At 46.7% G+C, this 23,187-nt stretch overlaps 1 protein-coding gene across 1 annotated transcript in view; it reads right to left on the minus strand.

Moving 5' to 3' along the window:
* Positions 1-18,855, minus strand: part of LOC106800282 (cytosolic 10-formyltetrahydrofolate dehydrogenase-like) — a 35,845-nt gene extending 16,990 nt beyond the window's left edge. The window contains 4 exon segments of the mRNA XM_087431698.1: positions 12,163-12,254; positions 15,640-15,765; positions 17,804-17,941; positions 18,829-18,855. Of these exon segments, the coding sequence (XP_087287824.1) occupies positions 12,163-12,254; positions 15,640-15,765; positions 17,804-17,941; positions 18,829-18,855 (383 nt within the window).
* Between the last annotated feature and the right edge of the window lie 4,332 nt (positions 18,856-23,187).

The raw sequence follows: 23,187 nt of genomic DNA on the forward strand, positions 1-23,187 counted from the left end.
CCTCGTCCTCCATATATTTGGATTGTGTGTTCTGAGTGCCGATGCTGCTTTTGATCACTGAGGGGCCAGCACAAAGGCTGGTAGCCACTGTTTCAGCTCCCACATGCGGAAGCAGCTTCCAGGAGGATTTAAAGACGCTCTCCTTTCGGGAGCCAGACATTAAAAAAAAATCCTTCTTACCCCACTCGCTCACCACACGCATAACAGAAGAGAGACCTCCGTGACTACACACAACAAAGAATACACATTTTGCAAAAATTTTGAAAAAAGTCACAAATGGATGGCTCCAGAACTCCACAAGCAAGATTTAGCAACCTCTGAGGAGTGATAGAATTAGATTTTCAGCATTACCACACATAACACTCAAAAAGTCCACTTTTCAACAAAAATTGCAAAATACACAAAGAAAGGAAAGTATAGTCTATTTATGGGAGAAAAAAATAATTTGAAAGAAGTCATCCCTGAGGAAGACCAGATATTGGAATTATTACTCAAAGATGTTAAATCAACTCTCTTAAATATGTACAATGACTTAAAGGAAACCATGGACAAAGAACTAAAGAACTAAATTTCAGTGAACTTGAAATTACCCAGTATGAGGAGCAGAAAGAAAAAGAATGAAGATAAACAGAGCCTGAGGGACCTGGGGATACCATCAACATACCCATTACAGAAGTTCCAGAGAAGAGAGATAGAAAGGGTCAGAAAAAATATTTGAAGAAATAATGTCCCAAATTCCCAAATCTGAGGAAACACATGAATATACACACCCAGGAAGCTAAATGAACTCCAAGCAGGAGTAAACTCAAAGAAAACCACACCAAGACACATTACAGTCAACTTGTTGAAATCCAAAGACAAAGAAGGAATTTGGAAAACAGTAAGAGAGAAGTGACTCATCACATACAAGGATCCTCAATAAGATTAAAAGCTGATTTCCTCTCAAAAACCATGAAGGCCAGAAGGCAGTGGGATGACATATTTAAAGTCCTGAAAGACAAAAAATTTGTCAACCAAGAATTCTATATCCATCAAATCTATCTTTCAAGAATGAAGGAGAAATTAAGACATTTCCAGATAAACAAAAACTGACAGAGTTCATTACTAGTAGACTTGCTCTACAAGAAATGAGGGAGTCTTTCAGGCTGAAATGAAAGGACACCAAACAGTAACTCAAAACCATGAGAAAAAAATAAAAAACACTGGTGAAAGTAACTATGTAGGTAAATATGAAAGCCAGTATTATTGTACTTTGGTATCCTTGTACCTTCTCTCTTTTTCCTTTATGATATAATAGGCAAATGCATAAAACAATAATTTTAAACCTATATTAATGGGTATACAATGTATAAAGATGTAATCTGTGACAGTAACAATATAAAGGGGGAAGAATAGAGATGTATAGAATTAGAGTGTTTGCTGGAGTGATGTCAGCATCATGGCGGAGTGAGCTCTCCCCTTAGACTCTCCCCCCCAAGATACAACAAAAAGGACATACATATACCAACAGAGAACATTCACACAACAAAAAAGACATCTGAGAGACCCACACAGCCATACATCTGAAGGTGGAGGTGCTGGACCCCCCGGAGGGAGTGGAAGGAGGTAAGCAGAGCTCCTCTCCCTCTCAAACAGTAGTGACCCCAGGACCGTGTGTGGCTCTGAGAGGAGGGGGGTGAGAGGTGGCCCTCCTTGGGAGAACCGACACTCTCCAAGTTCCCTCACAGCCTGTGGGAAATCCCCACATGGAGGTGACTGAACTGTTGTGGGGGTGTCTTCATCAAGCTAGCACCCCAGGAGAGCAGATAGTGAGGGAAGAGCGAGAAGCCCCTGGGATTGCACAGGTGAAGGAAAGTGCCTGTCCCCCCCACCCAGCACTCCAGCTCAGCCAGTCAGTCAGAGCGCCCATGCATATGTTAGAAAAGCAGCAGCTAGAGGCCAGGGCTTGTGGAGGGCCCAGAATACACAGCTCTTGACTCCCACTCAGTGGCAGCAGGTGGAAGCTGAAATCAGATACTATCACTATGCAGAAGCACAAATCCACGCTGTCAAACAGTATGAAAAAATATACTGAATCTCCAGACAAGAAGGAAAATGACAAGCACCCAGAAATCAATCCTGAAGGCACAGAAATCTATAATCTAAATGAAAGAGAATTCAAAATAGCTATCATAAAACACGTCAATGAGTTACAAGAAAATACAGATTGACAGTTCAATGAAATCAGGAACTTCTTCACAAAACAGATTGAAACTATAAAGAAAAACCAATCAGAAATGTTGGAGATGAAAAATACAATGGAGGAGAGAAAGAAAAATTTGGAGTCTTTAAATAACAGAGCTGACAATATGGAGGATAGAATTAGCAATCTAGAGGATAGGAATACAGAAATGCTTAAGAAGGAGGAGGAGAGAGAACTAAGACTAAAAAGAAATTAAGAAAGTCTCCAAAAAATAACCAACTCAATTAGGAAATGCAACATAAGGATTATAGGCATTCCAGAGGGAGAAGAGAGGGAAAAAGGAGCAGAGAGCTTGTTCAAAGAAATAATATCTGAGAACTTCCCAAACATGGGGAAGGAGCTGGAAATACAAGTGAATGAAGCCAATAGATCTCCTAACTATATCAACGTAAAAAGACTCTCTCCAAGGCATATAGTAGTAAAGCTGGCAAAAGTCAATGACAAACAAAAAATATTAATGGCAGCAAGGCAGAAGAAAATAATTTACCAAGGATCCCCTATCAGGCTTTCAGCAGATTTCTCAGCAGAAACCTTATAAGGCTAGGAGAGAGTGGAATCATATACTCAAAATTCTGAAAGACAAAACTTTCAGCCAAGAATACCCTATCCAGTGAAAATATCCTTCAGATATGATGGAGAAATAAAAATGTTCCCAGATAAACAAAAGCTAAGGGGTTCACTTCCACCAGACCACCACTACAACAAATGCTTAAGAATGCCCTCATACCTGAAAAAAAAAGGGGGGGATACAAAGCCTTGAAGGAAAGGAGAAAAATAGGTAGACAAAATCAGAAAAACTGCAGCTCTCTAACAGAACAGGTTAGCAATCACTTAATTATAACATCAAAGACAAAGGGAAGGAAAACACCAAAAATAAATATAATCTTGTAATTTTAACCACAAACTCACAACACAAGATGGAATAAGTTGTGACAACAATAACTTAGAAGGGGAAGAGGAAAGGGATAGAATCGACTTAGTCTAAGGAAATAAGAGGCTATCAGAAAATGGACTATATCATCTACAAGATTTTTTTATACAAACCTCATAGTAACCACTAAACAAACAGTGAGAACAGAGACACAAATGATAAATAAAGAAAAATCTAGGAAAACCATCATAGAGAACTAGCAAACTGAATTGGTAGTCTGTAACACACAGGACGAGAAACAGGAAATGCAGAACAACCAGAAAACAAGCAATAAAATGGCAGCATTAAGCCCTCATATATCAACAATCACTCTAAATGTAAATGGATTGAATTCTCCAATCAAAAGACACAGAGTGGCAGGATGGATTAAAAATCAAGACCCAATAATATGCCTCTGGGAAACACATCTCAGCTCTAAAGACAAACACAGGCTCAGAGAGAAGGGATGGAAGACAATACTCCAAGCTAATGGCAAACAAAAGAAAGCAGGTGTTGGGCCGGCCCTGTGGCTTGGTGGTTAAGTGTGCGCGCTGCAATGCTGGTGGCCCGGGTTCGGATCCCGGGTGCGCATCGAGGCACCACTTCTCCGTCCATCCTGAGGCCGAGTCCCACATACAGCAACTAGAAGGATGTGCAGCTATGACATACAACTATCTACTGGGACTTTGGGGGGAAAAAATTAAATAAATAAAATCTTTAAAAAAAAAAAAAAAAGAAAGCAGGTGTTGCCATACTTATATGACACAAAGTAGACTTCAAGATAAAAAAGACAATGAGAGACAAAGAGGGCAGTATATAATGATAAAAGGGACACTCCACCAAGAGGACATAACACTTATAAATATATATGCACCCAACACAGGAGCACCAAAGTACATAAAGCAACTATTAACAAACCTAAAAGGAGATATTAACAACACAATAATAGTAGCAAACCTTAACACCCCACGTATATCAATGGATACATCATCCAGACAGAAAGTCAACAAGGAAATAGTGGAATTAAATGAAAAACTAGGTCAGATGGACTTCATATACGTATATAGAACACTCCATCCAATATCAGCAGAATACACATTCTTCCCAAGCGCACATGGGACATTCTCAAAGTTGGGAAACAATGCAAGCCTCAATAAATATAAGAAGATTGAAACCATATTAAGCATTTTTTCCGACCATAATTCTATGACGCTAGAAATCACCTACAAAAAAAAGCTGGGAAAGTGACAAAAATGTGGAGACTAAACAACATACTATGGAACAACCAATGGATAAATGAAGAAATTAAAGGATAAATCAAAAAATATCTGGAGACGAATGAAAATGAAAATACATCATACCAACTCATATGGGATGCAGCAAAAGTGGTCCTGAGAGGGAAATTCAGAGCAATACAGGCCCACCTTAACAAACAAGAGAAATCTCAAAGAAGTAATCTTAAACTACACCTAACAGAACTAGAAAAAGAAGAACAAACAAAGCCCAAAGTCATCAGATGGAGGGAAATAATAAAAATTGGCACAGAAATAAATGAAAAGAAACCAAAAAAACAGGAGAAAGGATCGATGAAACAAAAAGCTGATTCTTTGAGAAGATAAGCAAAATTGACAAACCCTTAGCCAGACTCACCAAGAAAAAAAGAGAGAAGGCTCAAACAAATAAAATTAGAAATGAAAGAAGAGAAATTACAATGGATACCACAGAAATACAAAGGATTATAAGAGAATACTATGAAAAACTACATGCCAACAAATTGGACAATCTGGAAGAGATGGATAAATTCTTAGACTCACACAACCTCCCAAAACTAAATCAAGAATAAATAGAGAATATGAATACACCAATCACAAGTAAAGAGATGGAAACAGTAATAAAAAACATCCCCAAGAATAAAAGTCCAGGACCAGATGGCTTCTCAGGAAATTCTACCAAACATTCAAAGAAGATTTAATACATATCCTTCTCAAACTAATCCAAAAAAATGAAGACGATGGAACACTTCCTAACACATTTTAAGATGCCAACATCACCCTGATCCCAAAGCCAGGCAAGGACAACACAAAGAAGGAAAATTACAGGCCAATATTGCTGATGAACATAGATGCAAAAATCCTCAACAAGATATTGGCAAACTGAATACAGCAATACATTAAAAGGATCATACACCATGATCAAGTGGGATTTATACCAGGGATGCAGGGATGGTTCAACATCCGCAAATCAATCAATCTGATATACCACATTAACAAAATGAGGAATAAAAACCACATGATCATCTCGATAGCTGCAGAGAAAGAGAAAGCATTCGACAAGATCCAACACCCATTTATGATAAAAACTCTCAATAAAATGGGTATAGAAGGAAAGTACCTCAACATAATAAAGGCCATATATGACAAACCCACAGCCAACATCATACTCAATGGGGAAAACCTGAAAGTTATCCCACTGAGAATAGGAACAAGACAGGGGTACCCACCCTCACCACTCTTATTCACTGTAGTACTGGAGGTTTTGGCCAGAGCAATTGGGCAAGAAAAAAAAATAAAAGGCATCTAAATTGGTGAGGAAGAAGTGAAACTCTTGCTGTTTGCAGACGACATGATTCTATATATAGAAAACACAAAGAATCCATCAGAAAACTATTAGAAATAATCACCAACTACAGTAAAGTGCAGGGTACAAAATCAACCGACAAAAATCAGTTGCATTTCTATACTCTAATAACGAGCTAACAGAAAGAGAACTCAAGAAGACAATCCCATTTACAATTGCAACAAGAAGAATAAATTATCTAGAAATAAATTTAAGTAAGGAGGTGAAAGACCTGTACAATGAAAACTATAAGACATTATTGAAAAAGATCGATGATGACATAAAGAAATGGAATGACATTTCATGCACAGGGATTGGAAGAATAAACGTAGTTAAAATGTCTATACTACCTAAAGCAATCCACAGATTCAACGCAATCCCAATCAGAATCCCAATGACCTTCCTCATGGAAATAGAACAAAGAATCCTAAAATTTATATGGAACAACAAAAGACCCTGAATAGTCAAAGAAATCCTGAGAAAAAAGAACAAAGCTGGAGGCATCACAATCCCTGACTTCAAAACATACTACAAAGCTACAGTAATCAAAACAGCGTGGTACTGGCACAAAAACAGACACAAGATCAAAGGAACAGAATTTAAAGCCCAGAAATAAACCCACACATCTATAGACAGCTAATCTTCGACAAAGGAGCCAAGAACATTCAATGGTGAAAGGAAAGTCTCTTCAATAAACGGTGTTGGGAAAACTGGACAGCCACATGCAAAAGAATGAAAGGAGACCATTATCTTTCATCATACACAAAAATTACTCAGAATGGATTAAAGACTTGAAGGTAGGACATGAAACCATAAAACGCTTAGAAGAAAACATAGGCAGTACACCCTTTGAGATTGGTCTTAGCAGCATCTTTTTGAATACCAGGTCTACTCAGGCAAGGGAAACAAAAGGAAAAATAAACAAATGGGACTACATAGGCTAAAGAGCTTCTGCAAGGCAAAGGAAACCATGAACAAAACAAAAAGACAGGGGCCGGCCTGGTGGCACAAGCAGGTAAGTGCATGTGCTCTGCTGCGGCAGCCCAAGGATCGCTGGTTCGGATCCTGGGAGTGTACCGACGCACTGCTTGTCAAGCCATGCTGTGGGGGCGTCCCATATAAAGTAGAGGAAGATGGGCATGGATGTTAGCCCAGGGCCAGTCTTCCTCAGCAAAAAGAGGAGGATTGGCAGATGTTAGCTCAGGGCCGATCTTCCTCACACACACACAGAAAAAAACCCAAAAAGACAACCCAGCAACTGGGAGAAAATATTTGCAAATCACATATCCGAAAGGGGTTAATCTCCAAAATATACAAAGAACTCACACAATTCAACAAGAAAAAAACAAACAACCCGATCAAAAAATGGGCAGAGGATATAAACAGACATTTTTCCAAAGAAGATATACAGATGGCCAATAGGCACATGAAAGGATGTTCAACATAACTAGTTATCAAGGAAATGTAAATCAAAACTATAATGAGATATCACCTTACACCCATTAGAATGGCTATAATCACCAAGACAAAAAAATAATAAATGTTGGAGAGGATGTGGAGAAAAGGGAACTCTCATACACTGCTGGTGGGAATGCAAACTGGTGCAGCCTCTATGGAAAACAGTACAGAGATTTCTCAAAAAATTAAAAATAGAAATACCATATGATCCAGCAATCAACCACTGGGTATTTATCCAAAGAACATGAAATCAACAATCCAAAGAGGCTTATGCACCCTTATGTCCACTGCAGCATTATTCACAATAGCCAAGACATGGAAGCAAGCCAAGTGTGCATCGACTGATGATTGGATAAAGAAGATGTGGTGTATATATACACACACGCAATGGAATACTGCTCAGTCATAAAAAAAGACAAAATCGTCCCATTTGCAACATGGATGGACCTTAAGGGTATTATGTTAAGCGAAATAAGCCAGACAGAGAATGATAAGCACCGCATGATTTCACTCATATGTGGAAGATAAACAAACACATGGATGAAGAGACTAGATTAGTGGTTACCAGAGGGGAAGCGGGTTGGGAGGTGGGCATGAGGGGTAAAGGGGCGCATATATATGGTGACTGATGAATAATAATGTGCAACTGAAATTTCACAATGTTATAAACTATTATGACCTCAATAAAATAACTAAAAAAAAATCTCAACTGCAGTTTTTACAGAAATAGAAAAAAAACCATAAAATTCATGTGGAACCTCAAAGAACTTTGAATAGTCAAAACAATCTTGAGAAAGAACAAAACTGGAGGCCTCACACTTCCTGATTTCAAAACATATTACAAAGCTACAGTAGTCAAAACAGCGTGGTACTGGCATGAAGGCAGACATATAGACCAATGGAACAGAATCAAGAGCCCAGAAATAAACCCATGCATATACGGTCAACTTGTCTACAACAAGGGAGCCAAGAATGTATAATGGGAAAAAGACAACCACTTCAGCAAATGGTGTTGGGGAAACTGGATATCCACATGCAAAAGACTGAAATTGGACACTTATCTTACACCATACACAAAAATCAACTCAAAATGGATTAAAGACTTAAACGAAGATCTGAAATTGTAAAACTCCTAGAAGAAAACATAGAGGAAAAGCTTCATGAAATTGGTCTTAGTAATGATTTCTTGGATATTATACCAAAATCATGAGCAACAAAAGTAAAAGTAGATAAGTGAGACTATATCAAACTAAAAAGCTTCTGCACAGCAAGAGAAACAATCACAGAGTGAGAAGGAAACCTATGGAACACGAGAAAATATTTGCAAACCATTTATCTGATTAAGAGTTAATACTCAAAATATATAAGGAACTCAAACAACTTAATAGCAAAAAGACTACAATCCAATTAAAAAGCGGGCAGAGGACCTGAATAGACATTTTGCCAAAGAAGATATATAGATGGCCAACTGCAACATGAAAAGATGCTCAACATCACTGATCATCAGTGAAATGCAAGTCAAAACCATAATGAGATATCACCTCACACCTATGAGGGTGGCATTACTAAAAAATAAAAACAAGTGCTCTCGAGGATACGGGAAACTAGAACCCTTGTGCACTGCTGGTGGGAATGTAAAACGGTGCAACCACTAGGGAGAACAGTATGGAGGTTGCTTAAAACATTAAAAATAGAGCTACCATATGACCCAGCAATCCCACTTCTGGATATTTATCCAAAAGCATTGAAATCAGGATCTCAGAGAAATATCTGCACTCAAATGTCCATTGGTCACTATAGCCAAAAGGTGGAAACAACCTAATGTCCACAGACAGATGAAGGCATAAAGAAAATTATGTGGTCTACACATACAATGGAATATTATTCAACCTTAAAAGAGAAGGAAATCCTGTTATATGCTACAACATAGTAAACCTAGAGGACATTATGCTAAGTGAAATAAGCCAGTCACAGGACAAATACTCTATGATTCCACTTCTATGAGGTATCTAAGGTGGTCACATTCCTTGAAGAAGAAAGCAGAATGGTAGTTGCCAGGGGCTGGGGAGAGGGAGAATGCGGAGTTGCTGTGCAATGGGTATAAAGTTTCAGTCATGAAAGTTAAAAATGTTCTACAGATCTGCTGCACAGCAATACTGTACAGCAAGTACATTGTGCTATGGTTAACAATACTGTAATGCACACTTAAAAGCTTATGAAGGGGTAGATCTCATGTTTTACGTTTTTACCACAATAAAAAAGGATGCATGCTCTTAACTGTTTACTAAGAGCAGGATCAGTTTTCTCTGCACCCTCCACCACCCTCAGCTCAGAAGCTCTACGCAGGCCTGGCTTGGCCTCAGGATATCCTTCTCTCAGGTGTCTGAAATTCTTCTTAGCATTATTTTTGAACAAAACATTGATTTTATACTTCGTATTAACCACACAATAAGTCAGAGTGAGATACAAGAGACCCGTAGTGTGCGATTTCCAAGCACACAGGCCCGGTGCACCCTCTTATATACACGGCAGGTTGCAAAACCGGCTGCAGCGCTGCACCCTTCTGTGGTCCTGGCCTCGGTGTGACCGCAGCACCTGCCGTTAGGAGCTGAGTCCACTTCCCCATTCCTTGAAGCTGGGCCAGCCCCGGGACTGGCACTGGCCAATACAATGCAGTGGACATGATGTGCTCACGCTCCTAAGACCCTCTCACTCCTGGGACCCTGCCACCACTACGTGAACAAGCCTGGCGAGCCTGCTTAAGGGGCCATCCTAGACCAGCCAGCCCCCAGCTGGCCTGGCAGCTGACATCAGCTGAGTCTGGCCCAGGTCAGCTGAGCCCAGTCCAAACTGTGGACCCCACAGAACCACAAGCTAAAGAAATGGTGTTGTTTTAAGCCACTATGTCTTGGGTGGTTTGTTACACAGCAAAAACTAACTGGTGTGATACACATCCCCGAGTCTCATGAACTCACAGTTACTCTTCAGCATCAACCCCTGCTAAGATCCGCCCAGAACCTCCCCCAGGTGGACTGCATGCAACTCCTCTAATTACCATTTATCTGAAGCTTTCCATCACAATATCATTAAAATAAGGGAGAGGCCTGTAGTCAGGATCACGTGGTGTTACTCTGTCCAGCCTTAGGTGGACTTTTCAATTTGGTCAGACTGCACGTGTGTTCTTGTCTCCCCCCAGAGCATAAATGTTAGCCTCCTCCTCGCTCTCTCCCGCAGGTCTTGGAAAGTCTCCTGTTGCATCCACGTGGGACTGGATTTCACACATCCTCTTCCATCCTGGATCCCTCCCTCACCAGTGTGCTGCTCTGATTGGCACTGCCCACTCTACAGCTCTACTGATGGCACCAACATGCGGGTCTCAGCTGAGCATTTCTCTGAAACTCTTCTGCACACCATATTAATAACACACCCTTCCTTCTTAATTGTGTACATGAATTTTTGTCTACTTGAGCTCCACAGAGTTTCCTCTGTACCTTCTTGAAGCACAAAAAGCTCTCCCCTGGGGCCGGCCCGGTGACGCAAGCGATTAAGTGCACGCGCTCCGCTGCGGCGGCCCGGGGTTTGCCAGTTCGGATCCCAGGCGTGCACCGACGCACCACTTGTTAAGCCATGCTGTGGCGGCGTCCCATATAAAGTAGAGGAAGATGGGCATGGATGTTAGCCCAGGGCCAGTCTTCCTCAACAAAAAAGAGGAGGATTGGCATCGGATGTTAGCTCAGGGCTGGTCTTCCTCACAAAAAAAAAAACAAACCACCTCTCCCCACGTGTAGTAGACATCTTTGATTCTGCCTTCACAACACCTACTTCCTCTGCTTCTGGGAATAGCATTGACATTTTCCAAGGGAACAACCTTCTCCCCTCTTTCCAGAGATGTGGGTTGAATGTAGTCAACTCAATCTTTGGCTCCAGAGGTGGGCACATGACCTAGCCTTGGCCAATCAGAGATGTCTCCTCCTGGGGGAGGGAGCGTTTCGTTCTTGTTGGGCCACATGCCTCCACCAGAGTCAGTCAAGTTCAAGTCTAGAACTTACATGGAAACTGCCAGGAAAGTATCCCCCTTTTCACTGGGAATGTTAAAAAGACAAGAAATTAGACCAGAGCTACTGTGTAGCCATCTTGTCACTGTGAGGAGAAATTCTGCCCCAAAATGAGGCAACAGATGGTGACAATGTTAATGACATAATTTGAGCCTTTGGAGTAGTCAGCTATGCCTAAAGAAAGCTACTGTGGACTTTTTGACTTTTGTTTTTTGGTTAAACTAGTTTCGATTAAGTTACTGCTGCTTGCAAGCAAAGGTCTTCTTAATACATCTCACATTCTTCCCTTTATACACATTTGACACATGGCTAAATGGCAAGCAGGACAATTCATACAAAGGTGAAGAAAAGGTAACCGAATCTACGGCGATAGACTGTCCATGGGGCGTGCGGCCACTGACTCGAAAGGAACAGGAGGGAACCTCCTGGGTGAGGCTGGTGTCTGTATCTTGATTAAGATATAACTCCTGTTAGATATGATACATATGACACAATATCTACATCGTATATATGATGTAACTTCTGTGCTAGGTCTGCATCTGCCTTGTTTTCTGGCATCCACGCTCTCAGAGCCGTGAGCCACCACCTAGAAGTCCGAGTGCCAGGGCATTCACTGTGACACCAGGCACCAGGCACAGCAGTGAGAAGCCACCTTGGACAAGGACATCCCTGCCCAGCTGTCCCAACTCACGCCAGTCCACTGGCTGCAGCCATTCAAGGCGGCCCCCCAAGGCCTGCACATGCAGGCCCTTTCTGGATCTCTGACCAGCACACGACCCACGAGCATAACAAATGGTTGTGGTTTCCTGCCACTCAGTTTTGGGTGACTTGTGACACAACCACAGACACCTGGGATAGGACCCTTCCACTCCTGGGCCTACCTCACAACGTCCACCGACGCGGCCCCCGACTTGAAGAAATCAGTGGAGTCATCCACCTCCAGGACGTTGGGAAGAATCCGTTTCCAGGCACTCTGAAAAACAGGCACTGTGAGAACACAGCTCCCAGGGAGCCAAGAGCAGGCGTCCGAGGTGAGAGCACCTCCTGATGTGCACATGGACCACTGGGGTCCAGGATGGGCTCTCTGTCCACTTCAGACAGCCTGACAGTCCTGGAGTGACCGTCTCCCTGGGGATGTAAGAGCCCAGGCCACTCAGCTGCTGTTCTCATGCCCAAGTCACCTTCACCACAGCTTCCCTGGGGTCCCCACGCGAGTCCAGGGGTGGCAGGAGGACGGACGTGCCAGAGCTCAGGGTGTGGCTGGGGATCCAGAAGACAGGGCCAAGGTGCTCCCCAGCCCCCCTCAGACCTGGCCCCTCCTTGGTGCTGTCATCTGGGTTTGGGTGTCCCCAGCGTGACTCTACTGTGTGATGTTGCAGTGTGAAAGGGAGAGCAAAGTAGGGGGTAGTTCTGTGGGTGAAGGGGTGCACTGATGTAGCTCAGGAGGCCTGGGTCTTGTCCTCACTAGAAACTAGCTGGTTCTGTGCTCCTCTGTCTCAGGACCTGTGGAGAGCAGCGGAGCCCACCAGCCAGCCTCACGGACGAGCGTGCAAAGGGCAGTGACACCTGAGAGGGCAGCACTCTGTCTCCCAAGAAGACTGTTGGCGAGTCAGGAAGGGACAACTGTTCTCTGGGCAGGCTCCCGCGCAGGCCTGTCAGGACAGCGTCCGGGAGGGGCCTCATGCTCTGTCTGAGCTCCAGGCCACGGCCGGTCACTGGCCTGGATGAAGAGGGGGCAGGCCCAATCAAGACTGGCCCTCCGTGACCTCTAGGCCAACCTCTCCCTGGCTCCCTCTTTCTTTCTTGGAAAGGTGTCACAGATTTGTCCTTCTCATCCTCTGTGACCGTCAACAGCCATGTCAAGCCACTCCCTGTATCCACTCTGTTGCTGCGGGCTCTCTGGGCCTCCTCCTGGGTCCTCAAGCCCCGGCGACGCCCTTCCCTGCACCCCCAGCTCATGTTTAAATCTTGGGCATCCTTCAGGGCCAACTGCTGCATCACCTGTTCCCCGAAACCATCACGGACTGCTCCGATGGCAGAGGCTGCCCTCCTGAGACTCCCACAGCCTGGGATCACCAGTCACCTGCTGGTGTGTGGACACGTGGCTGCACGGTGCCCATGAGATGCACCAGCCCATACGGCATGTGTGTGGAACCTCTGAGAGGCAGTGCACCCCGAAGCCACACAGCCTCATTCAGATCCTGGCTCAGCTCCTGACAAGCCATGGAGACGCAGGCAGCCTCTTGGTGCCTCTGTTTCCTGATCCATGCATGGGGCTAGTAACAGCTGTGGGAGGAATCCTTGCGTGAGGCAGGCAGAGCGCTTGGAGTACAGAAGGAGCTCAGTAAGGGCATCGTTTGTGCCATCTGCAGTGCCCTGCATGGCCTCGGCTCAGGAGGGTGTGAGGTTGGGCTGGTCGCCCACAGCATGCCCCAGCCCACAGTGGGCACTTGGTAAGTTCTGCTGAATGGAGAACACAGGCTGACCCCTGCTATGGCCACCAGGCTGGGCCCTCTCCACCAACACAGGGTAGCTACAACCACCCACACTGGCCTCTCCACCCCATTCGCCTCCAGACCACGTCCTGAAAGAGCCCAGCCCAGCTCTGACCAGCAGGCGTAATGATAATGATGCTCACAAGGACAAAGAGAGGCGAAGACACCAGCCCCACCACCTGGGATCCAATCCCAGTACAGCCCTCATTAGCCGTGACTCCCGCCTCGCTTCCTCAGCTGGGAAGTGAAGGGAATGACAGCGCCGACTTCAGAGTTGTTATAATAACTAAATATGGGACAGTTCCTGAAGTGTTTGGAACTCAGTGTAGAGTAGCTCAGAGACTCTAGGAGGGTCTCCTTTCCTTACAACGCCCGTGAGGTTCACTGACAGCATTTACTGAGATCCTAATAGGTGCTACAAACCGACCCTTTCCAGACACGTTTTCTCCTCTCCCACCACACACGAGGGTGGTGATTCTTCCCATCGCACAGATGAAGGACACAACTGCAGCATCTTTTGACTCAGGCTTGGCTTTACAAACACACAACCGCACACCGTCCCGAGTGCCACTCGACTGTAAGCTCCAGGTCAGTTTGTCCAGCTGGCCTCTGACCCCAGGGCAAGCACAGGGCCAGGGCCGCAGCAAGTGCTCCAAGAATATCTTTTGAATAAATAGCCTTTTTTATTACAAACATTCAAAATGTTCAGCTTTCAACTAAGGAAGTTCTTGGTGCCCCCTGGAGCAGTGTGAACTCCTCGTGTCCCTCCCTTGCTGAGTCCTGCCTTCTGCACTTGTCATCGACGCCCAGTCACCCACGTGGCTGCCTCCTGGCCCACCTCCCTCCGTCACGGCCTCTGCCCTACGCTCCAGCTGCACCGCCGTCCCGAGGCTCTGAACACAGGGAGGGCCCTCCCCGCTCAGGGCCTCGGCTTTGGCTATTCCTTCTGTCTGGAAGGTTCTCCTCCAGACTCTCTCTCTCCACTTGTCTCACCTTAACCCCCACACTCGTCCAGGAAGGCCTTCCCTGACCATTCCTTCTAAAGTTGTCCCCCAGCCTCCAGGGACCTCGTTCCCATCATCACCCCTTCATAGCACTTCTCACTGCCTGAAATTATTTTATTCTTTTTCTTGGTTGTTGAGTGGCTCTCCTCCCATGAGAAGGGACACTTCATGACATCAGGGACATTGCTTATTATCATATTCCTAGTGTCTGGCTTAGGGCCTGGCATTTGGTAGGAACTCAGTATGTATTTCTTAGATGAGTAGCTGAATACACGACTGAATGAGTGAAGGGCTGAAAATCCATCAATGCCATCTGTTCATTAACATCATGGCTTCTGGGGAGAGGGAGATGGATGGAGGGAGCAGGAAGGGCAGGAAAAGCTCTGGGAAGTGACCACTGACTGGACTTCAAGTGGAAGACACTGAGACTCAGAGAGGAAAGTGCTCTCCAGCATCACACGGGGCAGCTGGATTGGAGCCTGAGACTGCCTGACCAGCACAGGATGCTCCCTCTGGGGGAGCCTTTCTGGAAGGTTCCAGTGCACATGTTCTCATCACAGGGCCATAGGCTTGGCACCTGTCTCTCAGCTATTCCAGGGGCTTCATTTGTCAACTGTTGACATTGAGTGCTTAGAAGAGTCAGACCCAGCTGGCCAAATCCCAGGGCCTCAGTGGCAGAGGAAGGAGGGGCAGGGGACATCAGGAAGCCCCAAGACCACATAGAACCAACTATGCCTGAAGCCAGCACATACACCCACAGAGGGTACGCACAGCCCAACCCCAGGGAGTGTGATTCATAAAACACACGTGCAGTGCACGATCTGCCCAACCAGACGGCAGCCCTCAAGGTAGCTCTTACCCGCACAGCCTCCGCGGTGACTAGCTCTGCCTCTGTCAGCTCGAGGGCACTGCTGTCTGTTCCCTTGAAGAAGTGCGAGGCCAGGATCATCTTGCCATCCTCCAGCTGGATGTTCTTCACCAGCAGCTGCGTAAGGAAGGATTTCACAGGCCCTGTGGTCGCCCTCGTGGCAGGGAAGAAGGCACTCCACACGGGCTTCACCCCGACCCTCACCAGGAGGCTCAGATCAATGATGAGGAGAAGAGTTCAGGCTGCTATTCCAGGGACAAAGAGGAAACTACAGCTCATGCCTGTCCCCGCCCCTCACTTCTCCCTGTCACTCACCCTCCACCACACTCACTTTCTTTTTAAATACAATGAGTTTATTGTTTCTATAAAAATGATGCCTACTCATTAGGCAAAAGGAGTCCATGCACTACTTTGAAAGTCAGTTGAGAAAACTCATCACCCCATAGCCCAGCTCCTAGAAACGCCCTGGAAACATCTGGCGAAGGTCATCAGATGCCCCCCTGGGGCACAGAGGTGGGAAGAGGAGTGGAGGAAGGACACGCGTAGAGGACATCGCTGTCTGATAAGAGTGGTCTACAGGAATGGTACGCCTGACAGAACTGGAGCCAGGTTCCCTGCGTGACCCCCAGCCTGCTGTCTTTTGAAGATGTTCTGGGGCTTTCTGTGAGCTAAAGCCCAGCCAGATCCAGCTGGAGGTTCCTGAGAGAGGCTTCAACCAAGAGTCTCCACCAAGGCTGCCTCCTTTGCTTTGCTGTCCCTGTGAATATCAGGGAGCACACAGTCAGGAGCCCCCTAGAGCCCCTCCCAGCTGGTGCCCCCATCCTCCAGCTGCTGCAAGGGTGGGCTGTTAGTGGCCTACACCTGCACCCTCCTCAATCGCTGTTGGCGTACAAGCATGGTCCTGCACAGAGAGGCCCAGGGGCTGTGCCTCCTTGCCCTCCACCCCAGCCCAGGGCAGCGGAAAGTGAGGACTGAGTGACGTGAGGGTGCGGGTCAAAATCGGTAGATGCAATTCCTGTTGCAGAGACCGGGGCCCTGGGGTCAGACCAGGGCTGGACTGCTCTGGAACCCATGTCTGTGCTCAGCATCATCCTTAGTCTTAGCCCGTTTTCCGCATTGTACACGATTTTCCAAGAGCACTCCCTGGGTAAATCACGCGCCTGAGAACTCCCGCCTCAGACGCTGCCTCTAGGGACCCTGATCCAAGACAGATATCGGTCAGGAATCCCTAAAACACCCACCCACTGTGACTCACAGACACTGATGGCAGTGCACGGCAGGATGGGCCCCCTGAGCGAGCAAACGCCAGTCCCAGGTAAAGCTGCTCCCCACTCCACCTGCCTGCACACAGCGGCGTAGCCGAGGTCAGCATCCATGGGTTTGCTGAAATTCCCATAAGTGCTCGGAGACCCCTGCCTGTCCTCCTTCTTCCCTGCCCCTACTCGACCACTGCGTGGAGTGAGCATTAATGGCAGAGTACCGCGCCAACTCGTGGGCCTTGGAGCCCGAAGGTGAGGCTTTGCATCTCAGCTCTGCCGCGGACTAGCTCGAGTGACCCGGGGCAGCTTATTTAAATTCCGGTGCTTCAGTTTTCTCTTCTGTAAAATGGCTGTAATATTAATACATATCTCACAGGGCTGTTGGGAAAATTAAATCTAATACATACGACTTGTTTTAAAACAGTGTGTACAGAAAGTGCTCCATAATATTAGCTGTTACTCTGAGTTGCTGAGTCTGCTAATAGGAATCAGAGCATGTTACGGGCCTGGCATGGCACCCCTGTTCAAAAAGGACACTGAGGCACAGAGGTTCCGTGACCATACCCGGTTGCACTTGGACACTCTGTAGAACTAAAAGGAGGCCCCCAGTTCAGGGCTCCCTGGAGAGGGCTTCTCCTTGATTCCGACACCCTCCCAGGGCACCCAGCGCTGGCCCAGGCGCCTGGTCAGGAAGAGCTAAGGGGCTGGCCTCCCCAGAACACGGAAGCTGGCCGACCCAGCAGGGGGCAGTTTTCCGGATGCTTGGAGCCCGCGGTCTCATGTTCTCCTGTTTTCTCCAGAGCAGCCTGGGGTCTAACTGCGGGCCCGAGCCCTGGACAGGAGTGTGTGTGGCCTGAGCCTACAGTGTGGCCGCGTGGCCGCAGCAGCGCCGTTACCATTCTGTCGTCATTCCCGAAGAGCACGAGTCCGGCTTTGGTGACCAGCCCCGGCCGATGGGCTCCCGGGATGGGCAGCGCTTCTCCCTCGGGGACCAGGCCCGTGGGGTTCAGCGTGGAGTTGAAAGACGTCAGTTTCTGTCGAGGACAGGAAAACCAAAAGAAGATGGTGGCTGGGAAGAAGCCCCATGCCGGCAGCCAGGCAGGGCTGAGCAGAGCTCGGGGGACAAGGGGCCGGGACAGCGGCAGCAGCAGAGCACAGCTCCGACAACTCTGCCTCCAGGGACACAGACAAGACCCGGAGGAGCCTCGGCGGCTCAGGGAGCCCTCAAACTCCGTGTACCCCAGGCCCTTTGTACGGCTGTGGCCTCAGACCTCAGGTGGACAGACATCAGGAGAAAATCTGCTTAAGGCATCATGGAGTGAGGACACTTGCCCTGGGGATATCACCAAGCACCAGTCACTTTGCAAAGGGTCTTGTGGCAAGGGCAGCAGAGAGATTCCCAAGACACAGACTGGGCAGTTGGTCAGTGGTCAGGGGTTTGGACAATGCAGGGCTTCGTAGCGGACAGGACTGCCCTCCATGGAGCACAGATGAAGGTCCCTGCTCACAGTCCTGCCAGCCCCTGATGTCTCACAAGAGCCTGTGAGCCCCGGGGCCCCCCGTCTTCAGCATCTGGCCTGCCCACTGCTCAGTCCCTATTCTGAGCATGCTGCCCTTCCCCCTTGGGGGGCCAAGTCAGAGCTGGACTTGGGGTCTCTGTGAGCCTAGGGGTGAGAGTCAAAATATTTTACAACCAATACAGCTCAACCCCAGGGTTGCTGCAGGCCTGAAGGCCTCGAGCTGTGCTGGACCTTTACCCTTCAGCCGCCAGGGTATCTGACGGATGGTAGATAGGTCTCATGGCCCTGGGGGAGGGGCCAAAGTGGCTGGGGGCACTTGAGTGGGGCTGGGGGTCAGGGCAGCGGTGACTTGCCAACCAGCTCAAACATATTTTGATAGTTTTGCAGCCAGTGGGGCACACCAGTGCACCCAGCCCAATCCCTGCCATGCACGAACACACCTGCCCACAGGCCTCTGTCCAGGCACCTGGCACCTTGTCATTCCCGCGGATCCAGTTATGAATGGCCTCTGCTGGCTGCTCCCAGTTGATCTGTGGACAGAACGTGTGTGCTCAGCTGGTCTCAGCCCACTTCCTGAACATCTGGACAACACCTCTGCCCTCCCCTGCCTTCCCCTCCTGCCTTGCTAACCCCTGGACAGTGGGTGGAGCCCAGGGGAGGGCACTGGGAAGTCCACTTCCAATCAGACACAAGTCTGAGTCCTGAACTGGGCTGCGCCTCTCCCTGGTGCCCCAGTTCTGGGGGTTCTGACCCCCAGTCTTTCACCGGTAGGGTAAACTTCAGGATGGTTTGGGAAGATAATGTTCTGTTGTTGTTAAGATGGCCAAGGCCCTACACAGAGCCCCAGCACAAAGCACAGGCCCATCCCCTGGGCCCCCCAACAGGTTCTCCTCACCTACGGGGCTCACATAGACCCCCACAGAGCACCCATTAGCCCTGAGCAGAGATACAGCCCATAGGCCCCCAAGGCTCCCCTCCCTGTGACAGCTCCATGGAACTGATTCTCTCTTGTGCCTCATCTTAGAGACTTCTGGCACTATAGCTGATTTTCACATTCCTCATCCCCCAGCTCTTCTCCCTGGGGCCCTGCCTGCCCATTCCTCCTAAAGAGGAACAGGGAGGAGCCGGATGGACCCGGCTCCCTGCCAGTCTAGGTGCCACATGCCTCCTCCTCCACGGCTCTGCTCATGCGTCCCCCACCTGGGCTGCCCTCTCCTCTGGCCGTAAACAATCACAGCCTGACCACCCAGTCTCAACTCCAGCTTTCCCAGGACGTCCTCTGCACGCCAGCTCTGCACAGGCAGGCTTCAGGGTGGGCAGGGCCCTGGCACTCACCTTGGCTGTTTCCTTCTTCTGAATGCCCTCATAGGTGGCTCCTTCCTCCGGCTGAGGGAGTCTGGGGGCTCTGCCCTCAGCGATCAGCCTCACAGCCTGCACCTGGGGAGACCTGGTCAGTTGGCATCCCCAGCATTTGGACCCTCCCCTTACTCCTGGCCCCTGGGTTCACAGTGAGTCTGGACCCTCCCCACCCTGACCAGACTTGCCCAGCACCACCCCTGGCACACAACAGGCCCCCGAGAGAGATCTGCCTGAATCTAACTCCAACCTGTACAATGGGCGCAAAACTCACCTTCTCTCCCATGCTAGGTTTTAGAATATTATATAGAAGATCTTAGATCTTCTGAGATCTTAGAAGATTATATAAACTACAGAGCCCTGTACAGGTATAACACACACACAAATTTCCATGTTTTTATCTAACACCTTCCCTGTCTTTTAAGGAGAATGGATGCTGAGCCCTGGGATGGGTTTGGAGGTCTGAGATTAAGCAGGAAGCAGTTTCTCTGTTAAAAAGAAGAGGAAGGTTGTGGCGGAAGGAACCAGGGCAGAAGGAGAGCCCGGGAGCCCAGCCCACTGTAACGGAGGGCCTGTGGGGAGCGCGCCCAGAAACACTGGGCTGAGAAGTGATGCGAGTGTCAGAAATGTGGAGCAGGACCGCAGTGGAGTGCTCTGTGGTGACGGACACATTCTACATCTGCTCTGTCCAACACACTGCCATCAGCTGCGGGTAGTTACTGGGGACTTGGAATGCAGCGAGTGAGACTGAGGAATTCAATTTTTAATTAGAATTTATTTTAATTAATTGAATAGCCTCCAGTGACTAGCAGCTGCCATATTGGACAGCGCAGCCCTAAAGGGTGTTTTCAGTAGTTTCAGTGGGATGTGCAAGATAACCAACTTTTCTGTCTCTCATTTCAGATCTCCAGCATGTCTATTTTGCTCACCCCTTTTGTGAGAAAATGGATTCCGTGGGAGATAATACAAAGAGGCAACTAGTTGAACACAGCCTGAAAAATGAAAGGCAGCTGGTAGGAGATAGGAGCCGAGGGCAAGGGGCAGCTGACACCCGCGCAGGGGGGCATTTTTACGTCAGTGTTATGCTTATGGCTACACCCAGACAGTGAATGCTCTCCTCCTTTTGTAGGATATAAACCTGTAAATCCAAAGCATGTTGTTGTTTTTTTTTAATCTTCATAAGCGGTGTCACAATGAGGAAGTTAATTTATGGGTGGTTACTTAGATCTGTGTGAATACTGATATTTGTCCATCAAGTATCAGTATTTTATTGAGCGTATTATTTCTGTGCTAAGCATGTGATGAATTCAAAAGAAGTATAAGATACAGTCTCTGTTTTCAAAGGAAAAGTCATAGAGATGAGACTACAGAGAAAAGTTATTGGTCAAGTCTAAGAGAATTACTATAGAATGAGTATGATATGTGAGTGGGGATGAATCATAGCTGTCTTCAAATGTGTGATGCGTTGTTGTCTGTAAGAGAGATCAAACCTGTCCCGGCATAGGTTGTAGAACTTAGTGTATGGAACCTCAGGAAGATACAAAATAGTTTCTTATAAAGAAGACTGTTCTAATGTTGAGTTTTTTCAAATATACATTGTATGCTTCAGAAAGCAGTAACTTCTTAAATCACTAACAAGGTATTCAGGCAAATTGGGTATTTAGAAAGCATTAAGCATCCAAGAGTGTCGCAATGATATGATTGTTACTGTCCCTTCTGATCCTAAGTGTCTGTGAATCTAGCCAGAGATATCGTATATTGATGTGTGTATCATCTTCTATTTTCTCTTGATGTTTGAGTTGACATGCACTTATCTTTATGGTTATCTAATTGTATAGCCAAAGTTAAAACAAGTATAGAAGTATCCAACGCTGCCATCGTGAAAGTTAGAGATGGGCACTCTCCTTATCCCAGTAAATGGGAACTCAGCCAGGTATACATTTTTCCCAGGGCCCGGGGCCTACATATATGCCTTAAATTTCAAAATCTCTCTGTTTGAGGATCTCACTCTAGGTTGTCTTGTAGGTGGTGTCCAAGATGACGGAGTTACTTTCTTCAAGACCTCTCTCTCTTTCTTTTTTCTCTCTCTTTCTTCCCTTATTTTCTTTCTGAGTGTTTTTATTTTTCCTTTGATTCTGTTTCTTTTCTCCTTTTCTTTCTCCTTCCTTCCTTCTTTGATTCCTTTTTTCCTTCCTTCTTTTCCTTCCTGCTTCCTTTCTTGTTTCTTTCTTCAACAGACGTTCACTGAATACTTACACTCCAGACTTTCTTCTGCTTCTTGAGTGTACGACGTTGAACAAAGCTTAGTAGGCCCTGTTTCACTGAGTTTATATTCAAGTGGGGAGAAAAAGACAGCAAACAAGTGTATAACTAACTGATGGTAGCCAGGGCTGTGCAGAAAATTAGAAGAAGCTCTGTGATGTATGGGTGACTACCTTAGTTTGGATGCTCAGTAAAGGATTCTTTGAGGAGTTAAAATTTAAACTGAGACCTGAATAACGGGAAGGAGACAGCCACACTAAGATCAGAGGAGAAAGCACACCCAGCAGAGAAAACAACGAGCTAGAAAAAGCTTGACTTGTGCTTGAGAAAAAGAAAGCCCAGTGTGCCTGGAGTTGTGGCCAAGGAGAATGGTGGAGATGAGGCAGGACACGGGCAGGAACCAGGCCATGCGGGATCTGAGGCCTCGGTGAAGAGCTTTCTTTTAATCTAAATGAGATAGGAAGCCACGGGTGGGCTTTAGCAGAGAAGTGATATTATCTCATGGAACTTTTTCTGAATTCATTTTAGCAAGAAATTTTAAGTAAATAGGAGCAGGCAGACAAATTAGCTATACAGAGGTGCAGTTAACAGTTGATAGAGACTTGGAGTCTGAGTCTTAGAGGCTGCGTCTCAAACTTGAATGTGAACAAGTCACCCGGCAGTCTTGTTCAAATGCAGCTTGTGACTTGATGGGATTGGAGTGGGATCTGAGATTCCGCGTTTCTAACAAGACTGCAGGTTATACTGATACACTGCATAGCGAGAACCTACATGAGGATGATTATCGTGGACAGAGAGCAGTACGTATCACACAGTAGCTGCTCTCTGCCCACTTTCCATGAGATCTTGTCCTCCACTAGAATCATCACAGTGCTGATGAGCTACATCAGATAACGCAGCAAAAGCTACACTTTAGTTCTGTAAGAATGACTCTAACGGTGGGAAACTCACGCGTGGAAGGGATATTTTAGGGCAGATGGATTTTCTGGGTCAACCTTAATGACGATAATTAATTATGCCAGCACTTAAGAATGACTGAGCTGATTATATTAGTTATGACTTTACTGGAAAGGTCAATGAATGTGTGAATAAGGGATGAAAGCATTCCCAAGTGAAATTTTAACTCATTTATTGCTTTTAAT

Source organism: Ceratotherium simum, chromosome 5 (assembly GCF_057802395.1).
Source record: "Ceratotherium simum simum isolate JZ-2026a chromosome 5, ASM5780239v1, whole genome shotgun sequence".
Lineage (NCBI taxonomy): Eukaryota > Metazoa > Chordata > Mammalia > Perissodactyla > Rhinocerotidae > Ceratotherium > Ceratotherium simum.